This window comes from Desmodus rotundus, chromosome 5 (assembly GCF_022682495.2).
Source record: "Desmodus rotundus isolate HL8 chromosome 5, HLdesRot8A.1, whole genome shotgun sequence".
NCBI lineage: Eukaryota > Metazoa > Chordata > Mammalia > Chiroptera > Phyllostomidae > Desmodus > Desmodus rotundus.
Window position 1 is genome coordinate 90,375,387 of NC_071391.1, and position 10,009 is coordinate 90,385,395.

The 10,009-nt window shown below is 45.6% G+C and overlaps 1 protein-coding gene across 1 annotated transcript; it reads left to right on the plus strand.

The window, feature by feature from the left end:
* Positions 1-6,586: 6,586 nt before the first annotated feature.
* Positions 6,587-9,382, plus strand: RNF26 (ring finger protein 26). Its single transcript, XM_024571001.4, has one exon. It carries the CDS (start codon positions 7,177-7,179, stop codon positions 8,476-8,478), a length of 1,302 nt encoding a protein of 433 aa, XP_024426769.2. The 5' UTR covers positions 6,587-7,176; the 3' UTR covers positions 8,479-9,382.
* Positions 9,383-10,009: the final 627 nt, after the last annotated feature.

Here is a 10,009-nt window from a genome sequence, read left to right on the forward strand (position 1 = left end):
TGGGAGAGGGTAATGTCTAGGAACCAAGGATAGAAGTAGTCACTGGTGTTAAGTGTTGCAGGAAGGTAGATTAAAACTAAAGGTAGATTAAGAACTCATCGCTGGACAAGCAAGATTTTTGAGGAGGAGATGTTAGCAGTGGAAGGATCAAGTATTTTGAAGGGCAGGTGGGTGTATTCTCCAAGATTTAAAATAGGAAAAAATGCACAGTGGGACAATAAAAACAACACCAGCAATGGTAACCATAAAAGACCATGATCTGAGCAGGAGGCTAAAACAAATCTGTGTATTATTTTCCTTTGTATAGAGAAATTAGCATTTTGTGGTTAGAGGTTTTTTAAAAAATATTTTATTTATTTATTTTTATTTTAAATTATATTTTCTTGATTATGCTATTACAGTTGTCCTGATATTTCCCCTTTGGCCGCCCTCCACCCAGCACCCCCTATTCTCTCAGGCAATCCCCCCACCATTGTTCATGTCCATGGGTCATGCATATAAGTTCTTTGGTTACTCCATTTCCTATGCTCTACTTTACATCCCTGTGGCTATTCTGTAACTACCTATGTGTACTTCTCACCTCTTCACCCACTCTTCCTCTCCTTGCTCTTATCTGGCAATCATCTGGTAATTAAATTCTTTTCTCTTGCTGCTTTTAAGATTCTCTTTTTAACCTTTGGCCTTTTAATTATGATGTGTCTTGGAGTGGGCCTCTTTGCCTCCATCTTGTTTGGGACTCTCTGTGCTTCCTGTACTTCCATGTCTATTACCTTCACCAAATTAGAAAAGTTTTCTTTCATTATTTTTTCAAATAGATTTCCAAATTCTTGCTCTTTCTCTTCTTCTGGCACCCCTGTGACGTGAAGGTTGGATTTCTTGAAGTTGTACCAGAGGCTGCTTACACTATCCTCATTTTTTAAAATTGTTTTTTCTTTGTGTTGTTCTGATTGGTTGTTTTTTTTGTTCCTTATGTTCCAAATCATTGTTTTGATTCTCAGCTTCATCTACTCTACTGTTTTTTCCCTGTAAATTGTTCTTTATTTCAATTAGTGTATCCTTCGTTTCTGACTGGATCTTTTTTATGTTGTTGATATCCTCACTAGGTTCCTTGAGCATCCTAGTGTTTTGAGCTCTGCATCTCATAGATTGCTTATCTCCATTTTGTTTAGTTATTTTTCTGGAGTTTTGATCTGTTCTTTCATTTGGGCCATGTTTCTTTGTCTTCTCGTTTTGGCAGCCTCCCCGTGTTTATTTCTCTGTATTTGGCAGAGCTGCTGTGGCTCCCTCTCTTGGTAGCATAGCCTGTAGGTAGTAGATGTGTCTTGTGGGGCCCAGTGGTACAGCCTCCACTATTACCCAAACTGGGTACTTGAGGTGCACCCTTCCTGTAGGTGGAGTACACCCTTCTCTTGTAGTTGAGTCTTGACTACTGTTGGCAGGTCAATGGGAGGGATTTACCCAAGCCAGTCAGCTGCAAGGACTGGTTGTGACCACTTACCACCAATCTCCGCCTTCCATGGCGGATCAGCTTTGCAGGGGCAGGGTAATGGTGCTCTGATGTGGTCTGTAGTTGTTCACTGGGTGCACAGGGTCTGGTGTTTTCTGGGTGGTGTAGGCCAAATTCAACCCCTACCTGTGTTTTGCCCAGGGCCATCCTGCCTGAGCTATAAAGCAATCCTAGATGGCTGCTACTTGTGCTGGGCTTGGAGATTCCCAGGAGAAGCCAAGATGTGAGTTTAGGCTGGTAGCTGCTAGTGCCAGGCCTCTGGTCCCATAGGACGATGTATGGGGGTTGGGAGCTCACTGAGGCTATTGCTTGTTTGAGAGGATTTAAGGTGTTGTGAAGCATGAATCAAGACCAGACATTCATATGGAAAACAGCTTGGGTGGGCCTGTAATTTGGGTGGAATGGAGTCTCTTGGGATATCCAGGGTGGGGCAAAAAGTGTTAGGTAGATAGTCTCAGCTATGGTACCTGCCTGCCAGCTCTGTAGCTCTATGGGGTGAGGGTTCTGAAAAGGGATAATGGCCCGCCTTTCTGTCTGGGAGAAGAGTACCCCCCAGCTCTCATCTTGATGCCAGACACTTCACTTTCTCCCTGTGTGCCACTGGTGACTTTCAATCTGCTACCCTGGTGCTTGAGCTTAGAGGGAGTGAGCTTGTGTCTGTGTGTGGGTTCCTTAAGAGGAACTGCTTGGGAATCCAGAAGTTTCTTCCACTGACTCAATCCCAGCTGGTTTTTGCAGCCAGAAGTTAAAGGTACTTATCTTCCTGGTACTGGAACCCTGGGCTGTGGGGGACTGGGACTCCTCACTCCTGAGCTTTATCCACCAAATGTGGATGTGGGACCAGCCCATTCCATGTCTGCATGCCTCCTACCAGTCTGGATGGATGCATTTTTAAAAATTCCATAGTTGTCAGACTTCCATTCCACTCAATTTCTGATGTTTCTGAGTGCTGGTTGTTCCATATTTTAGTTGTAATTTTGATGTGGTTGTGCAAGGAGATGAGCCGTGTTTATCTATGCTACTATCTTGACTGCAAGTCTCCTGAAAACCTTTTTGAATGGAAAGAAAGGGTTTATTGGGCCATACTGCTAGCCAGAAAAGGTCATGGAGCATGCAGTCTTAACCACTAGCAGTATGGCTAGGTGGAAGAGATAAGCATGTCCTCAGTCTTTGAGGTGATGGAGACTTTTATACACTACATTTTGAGGAAGAAAGATGTAAGTTGTTTGAAAGAATTTACATTGGTTACAGATAAGGTGAGTGGGATAAGGTGAAAGGAGGTCAGTCTTTAAAAAAAATACTACTATTTTTAAATTTTATTTTTCAGTTACAGTTTTCATTCGACATTATTCTGTATTAGTTTCTGATGCGCAGCATAATGGTTAGAAATCATATACTTTACAAAGTGTTCCCTTTGATGTTTCAGGGAGCCACCTGGCACCGTACGTAATTATTATTTACTTTATATCCCTGTGACTATTTTGTAACAACTGATTAGTACTTCTAATCTCTTCACCTTTTCCACCCAGTCCCCCAACCCACCTCCCCCTCTGGCATCCATCAGTCTATTCTCTATATCTATAAATCTGTTTCTATTTTGTTTACTTTGTTCTTTAAATTCCACATATAAGTGAAATTATATAGTATTTGTCTTTCTCTGGCTTATTTCCATTGGCATAATACCCTCTAGGTCACAGGCAGCAAACATAAGGCCCACGGGCTGAATCTGGCACTCCACCTTGTTTTATCTGGCCTGGCACCTTATTTCTACCTGTTGGCAGCGCTGAGCTCCTGCCCCTAGTTAAGGTGTAGTTACATTTATATAGTCCTAAAATTACATTTGGCACTTGAAGACAACCATGCACAAGGCTGATGTGGCCCCTGGTGAAAATGAGTTTGACACCCCTACTCTAGGCCATCCATGCTGTCACAAATGGTAGGATTTTGTTCTTTTAATGGCTGAGTAATATTCCATTGTATATATGTACCATTGCTTCCCCCCCACTCGTCTTTTTCATTTATTTATTTATTTAATTTATTTATAGAGAGAAGGGGAGGGAGGGAGGGAGAAAGAGTGAGAGAGAAACATCAACATGAGAGAGAAACATTGATCTATTGCCTCTTATACATGCCCCAACCAGGCACTGAACTTACAACCCAGGATGTGCCCTGACTGGGAATTGAACCGGTGACCTTTCACTTTGTGGGATGATGCCACATCAATCAGGGCAATCTGCTTGTCTCTTGATGGACATTTGGGTTGATTCCATATCTTGGCTATTGTAAGTAATGTTGCAATATTCTTTTGAATTAGTGTTTGGGGTTTCTTCAGATATATACCCAGAAGTGGAATCTCTGGGTCATAAGTCAATTCCATTTCTAATTTTTTTGAGAAACCTCCATACTCTTTTCCACAGTGGCTTCATCAATCTGAATTCCTACCAGTGCACAAAGGTTCATGTTTCTCCACATCCTCACCAATACTTGTTTGTTGATTTATTGATGATAGCCTTTCTGACATGTGAGGTGATATTTCACTGTGGTTTTAATTTTCATTTCTCTAATGATTAGTGATGTTGAGAATCTTTTCATATGTCTATTGGCCATCTGTATATTCTTTTTGGAGAAGTTTCTATTCAGGAGCACCCAAAAGATTCCACCAAAAATCTACTAGAACTATCAATAAATTCAGTAAATAGCAGGATACAAAATAAATATTTAGAAATTGGTTGCATTTTTATACTCTAATAATGGGTATTTATACAACAATAATCTCTATCAGAGAAGCTAAAAACTAAATCCCATTTACAATTGCATAAAATAAAATACCTAGAAATAAATTTAACCAAGGAGGTAAACTGCCTGTACTCAGACAATTATAAGATATTAAAGAAAGAAATAAAAGAAGATACAAATAGTTCTGGCTGGTGTGGCTCAGTGGTTGAGTGCTGGTCTGCGAATCAAAGGGTCACTGGTTCAATTCCCAGTCTAGGGCACATGCCTGGGTTTCAGGCCAGGTTTCCAGTAGGAGGCACACAAGAGGCAACCACACATTGATGTTTCTCTCCCTCTCTTTCTTCCTTCCCCTCTCTGAAAAATAAATAAATAAAATCTTTTTTTAAAAAAGAAGATACAAATAAATAGATGCCTATGGATAGGAAGAACTAACATTGTTAAAACGTCCATACTAACCAAAGCAATCTATAAATTTAACACAATTCCCATCAAAATACCAATGGCATTTCTCAAAGAACTATATAAATAATCCAAAAATTTTATGGAAACACAAAAGATCCTGAATAGCAAGAGCAATCTTGAAAAAGGAGAACAGAGTTGTAGGTATCACACTACCTGACATCAAACTATAGTATCAAACTATACTACAAGGCCTTAGTAATCAAAAAAGCATAGTACTGACATAAAAACAGAAACAAAGATCAATGGAACAGAACAGAGAGCCCAGAAATAAACCCATGCCTACATGGTCAATTATTGTATGACAAAGGAGGGGTAAAGACAGTTTTCAATAAATGGTGTTGGGAAATTGGACAGATATACAAAAAAAATGAAACTGGACCACCTTCTTACACTGCATACAAGAATAAATTCAAAATAGATTAAAGACTTAAATATATGACCTGAAACCATAAAACTAAAAGAAAACATAGGCAGTAAAGTCTCTGACATTTATCTTAGGAATATTTTTTTCTGACATATTACCTCACGAAGGAGACAAAGAAAAACTAAACAAATGGGACTACATCAAACTAAAAAGTTTTTGCACAGCAAAATAACCCACAACAAAAGGGAAATATTACCTACTGAATCAGAGAAGATATTCATCAATGACACATCTGATAAGGGGTTAATATACAAAATTTATAAAGAACTCAGACAATTCAACATCCCCCAAAAACCAAACAACTCAGATAAAAAGCAAACATAATCCCATCCCCCACCAACACAAATATTTACTTTTTTTTTCCAGCCTTACTTTTCTTTTTTTAAATTTTTATTTTTATTCAGTTACAGTTGTCTGCATTTTCTCCCCATCCCTCCACCCCACCCCAGCCAAACCCACCTCCCTACCCAGCCTCTGCCCTCCCCCTTGATTTTGTCCATGAGTCCTTTATAGTAGCTCCGGTAAACCTTTCTCCCCACTGTCCCTTCCCCACTCCCCTCTGGCTATTGTTATATTGTTCTTAATTACAATGTCTCTGGTTATATCTTGTTTGCTTTTTTCTTTTGTTGATTATGTTCCAGTTAAAGGTGAGATCATATGGCATTTGTCCCTCACCACCTGCCTAATTTCACTTAGCATAATGCTCTCCAGTTCCATCCATGCTGTCACAAAGGGTATAAGATCCTTCTTTCTCTCTGCTAAGAACCAATCCAAAAGAACCTACGCACCCCAATGTTCATAACAACACAATTTACAGTAGCCAAGTACTGGAAGCAACCTAAGTGCCCATCAGCAAATGAGTGGATCAAAAAATATTTACTATTTTTGATTGGTTATAGGCAACATACAGTGGCCACTAGTAGATGGTTGATTCAAAGCTCCAACATGCACTCTTTTGTTAATTAGCCCACAGCTATTAACTGGTTAATTATTCCTGTCTCTCTCTCTCAATTTCCAGCAGCTGTTACTTAATTTAAAACATCTCAGAATTTTTCTCCTGTCACTATCTCAGTTTTTTATCAGTGGCACTTTAGGGAATGAAGGATTCAGGCAGTGTTCAGGGAGGGGTGAAGGGGAGCACAGACTTTCTGGAGTCCAGTCCAGCATAGAGATGAAGAATTCACTACAAGTAGGAAACTGAAGCAATGGCGACCAGGAAAGGATAAGCCTCCGAGTATCCCTCGCTTTGGCAAAGACCACTAGGCTTCACAAATATATTTGGATGGGAGTCTCAACTGGCCAATCACTGCCTCAGGAGGGCGGAGATTTCAGTCTGTCCCCTCCCCTTCTTTGAGCGTCTTTCAAACGGACCAATGAGTGCTCGACGTCCCCTGCGGTTGGCCCTAGCTGATTGACTGGGGTTTGTAGTCCCTCCCCTTAGTCACGGGTCTGGCTCCACCTCTTCGCAAACAAGATGGCGGCGCGCAGCGGAGTGGAGGCCGCACCTGGGGTTTGCTGAGGTTGAGTCCCTCTCCCACTACCTCTTTGGGCTCGAAGCGCCGCGAGCCCAGAGGACGGGGGCCGGGCGGGGACAGGGGAACCTGCGTAGCTGGACCGCGAGCCCGCGACCAGCCTGCGCCGCCCCACCCGGCCCCGGCCCTATCCCAACCTTTCCCGGTCTCCTCTCGTTCTGACTGATTGCTTGGCTTTGGTACACCACCACCAGCTCTCTAAAGCTGAGGACTCTCCTCCACTCCGGGCTCACCTCCACTTTAGAGATGTTTGGTTTCTTCTCTCCCAAACAGCCAACCTTCAAAACCGGGACTCCTGGATCGGCACCTGGTCCTCGTTCCCTCCACTGAGACCCCCCCACTCACCTCTAACCCACTTCCTTCTCAGATTGTTGATTCTCTCCCTTAGTTGGAGACTTCTCACCTTCCAATTAATTCCTGACTCCCCCCCCCCGCCCCAGTTTTTTTTTGGCAACCTTGCCACCTCCCTCAACCAGGAGCCAGACTTCCTTTTGACTAACCTCCGTAGCTTTATCATGGAGGCTGTGTACCTGGTGGTGAATGGTGTGGGCCTGGTGCTGGACATGCTGACCTTGGTGTTGGACCTCAACTTCCTGCTGGTGTCCTCCCTCCTGGCTTCCCTGGCCTGGCTTCTAGCCTTCATCTACAACCTGCCACACACTGTACTGACTAGTCTTCTGCACTTGGGCCGCGGAGTACTGTTTTCACTGCTGGCCTTGATCGAAGCCTTGGTCCGGTTCATTTTGGGGGGCTTTCAGGCCTTGTGTACCCTGCTGTACAGCTGCTGCTCAGGCCTGGAGAGCCTAAAGCTCCTGGGACACCTAGCCTCTCATGGGGCATTGAGGAGCCGGGATATACTGCACCGAGGCATCCTCAATGTGGTCTCCAATGGCCATGCTTTGCTGCGTCAGGCCTGTGATATCTGTGCCATTGCCATGAGCCTGGTGGCCTACGTGATCAACAGCCTGGTCAACATCTGCCTCATTGGCACTCAGAATCTCTTCTCCCTATTGCTGGCCCTATGGGATGCAGTGATGGGGCCACTGTGCAGGATGACCGACATTATGGCTACCTTCGTAGCTCACATTTCCAGCAGTGCTGTAGCCATGGCCATCCTTCTCTGGACCCCCTGTCAGCTAGCACTGGAGCTCCTGGCCTCAGCTGCCCGCCTCTTGGCCAGCTTCGTGCTTGTCAATCTCACCGGTCTGGTGCTGCTGGCTTGTGTGCTGGCAGTAACAGTGACTGTGTTGCACCCAGACCTCATCATGAGGCTGGCTGCCTGGGCACTCATGCAGCTCCATGCCTGGCCATCTTATCATCGGCTTCGAGAGGATGTTGTGTGGCTGTCTCACCTAGCACTGGGCTTGGATACTTGGCGCCGAGCCTGGAGCCGCAGCCTGCAGCTGGCAAGCTGGCCAAACTGGGGAGGGGCACCTGGGGCTCCCCAGGTTGGCCCTGGGAGGGTGCCCTCAGCCAGGACCTGGCAACAGGACACTCTTCCTGAAGCAGGGATCAGATCAGAGGCAGAAGAGGAGGAAGTCAGAATGACCAGAGTGACAGCTGCCTGGGGAAGGGAGAGACTCAATGAGGAGGAGCCTACAGCTGGGCAAGACCCATGGAAGTTGCTGAAGGAGCAGGAGGAGCGGAAGAAGTGTGTCATCTGCCAGGACCAGAGCAAGACAGTGCTGCTTCTTCCCTGTCGGCACCTGTGTCTTTGCCAGGCCTGCACTGAAATTCTGATGCGCCACCCAGTCTACCACCGCAACTGCCCACTCTGCCGCCAGGGCATTCTGCAGACCCTCAATGTCTACCTCTGAAAACTCCCACCCTCCTTATCCACTCCAGCTCCATGCTTCTCACAGACACCTGTAGTAGGACAGTGTTAACACCTGATCTCTCTGTCCTGGCTTGAATCCCCTTCTGCCCCCATGGCTGTCATGCCAAGCCTCCAAACCATACATCCAGGACATTGAGAGATGAGATACCCTGGAAGACTGTGACCTGGGTGGGGGCAGGGCAACAGCTTCTCTTGACTCTGGGTCCCTGTGATGTTGAGGGTGGTTGTCACTATGCCAGACCCTGAGACTGTTTGCTGTGGACACCCCTCCAGCTTGCCAGGGCCTACCCAAATGCCAGCCTCTGGGGCTCCCCTTCTCTGCTTCTGGTTTTTCTGTTGGGGATTTGCAGGTCCTCTCCCTGGCCCCTCCCCACTGCCTCCCCAGCTTTTTTAGCCACAGCACATCAGTGTCATTTGGGTGTTTTGGCAACTCAAGGGCCTTGGAATGATCTTGAACCTTTGCTTTCAGGCAGAGTACTTGTGCCTGATAGGTTTTGGGTGCCCTTAGAGCTACCAGTTTTGCCTGTCATGATCTTAGGAGGCACCCTCCCAACATAACCCAACAGCTGGGATCAGGAGTTTATTCCTGCGGGCGGGGCATGTATCTGCATCTGGCTTTGGGACCATGAATCCTCACACCCCAGCTCCACTTGGAGCTTCAGGAGAGAGAACCAGATTTCTATTTCTATTCATATCCCTTTCACTTCCCACATCACAGAAAGATGGCATTCCTCTTCTGTTTCTCTCCCTGGCATTGGGGAGGGTAGACTATGCACATTTCACTAGGGTCCAAACATGGGGACCAGGACCTAGGGGCATGCAGTTAGTTCCCTGAGGGGTCTCCTGGCCCAGTTACCAGTGAATAAAGTTTTGTTGACATCTGACAGCCTGTGTGTGCATCTTTGCAAGGGTGAACAGTTGGTCAGGGTAACTGACACTATAGCAGGGTCCTTAAGTCCTGCTGGAGGAGTCACAAATTTGGTCTGTGGGGAACTTGGTGGGGGAAGAGAGAAGATAGGATGGGAGCACTGTGCCTTGGTGAAAGCCCATGCCAGATGTGGCTGGCTTTCATCACCTCCAATTTGTTCCCTCATACACATGGCTTTTGGAAAGCCCTCCCTTTTCTATTTTTGCCGGAAGCCCTAGTAGAAAGAAGTGTGAACTTTCACATCCCAGGTTTTCCTCTGGTGCCCATCTTCCCAGGAGGGAACTTGGGGTGGGGTTCCTGTCACCTGGTGTCCAGTCTACTCTCTGCGCCCTGCAGGAGCTAGTGCTTGTCTGTGTCTCTTGGCATAGAATGGCGCTGTGATGTGCTAGAGTGTCGCTGTGGGACCTCCTGGTGGAGAGCAGGGAGTTGAAGCTCATTACTCCTGAAGCTTGTCTCTAGCTCACTTAGCCCAGTCCCCACTGGCCATATCTGCCCTCACATGATCAGCAAGAGAGAGCGGGACATCCCCCTATAATTCTATGTTAAGTCTAAGAGTATAATGCCAGGGACAGCCTTCTGGAAG

What these genes read in the sequence shown, in the direction of transcription:
- RNF26 (XM_024571001.4), top strand. Translation starts at nt 7,177, where the DNA reads ATGGAGGCTGTGTACCTGGTGGTGAATGGTGTGGGCCTGGTGCTGGAC.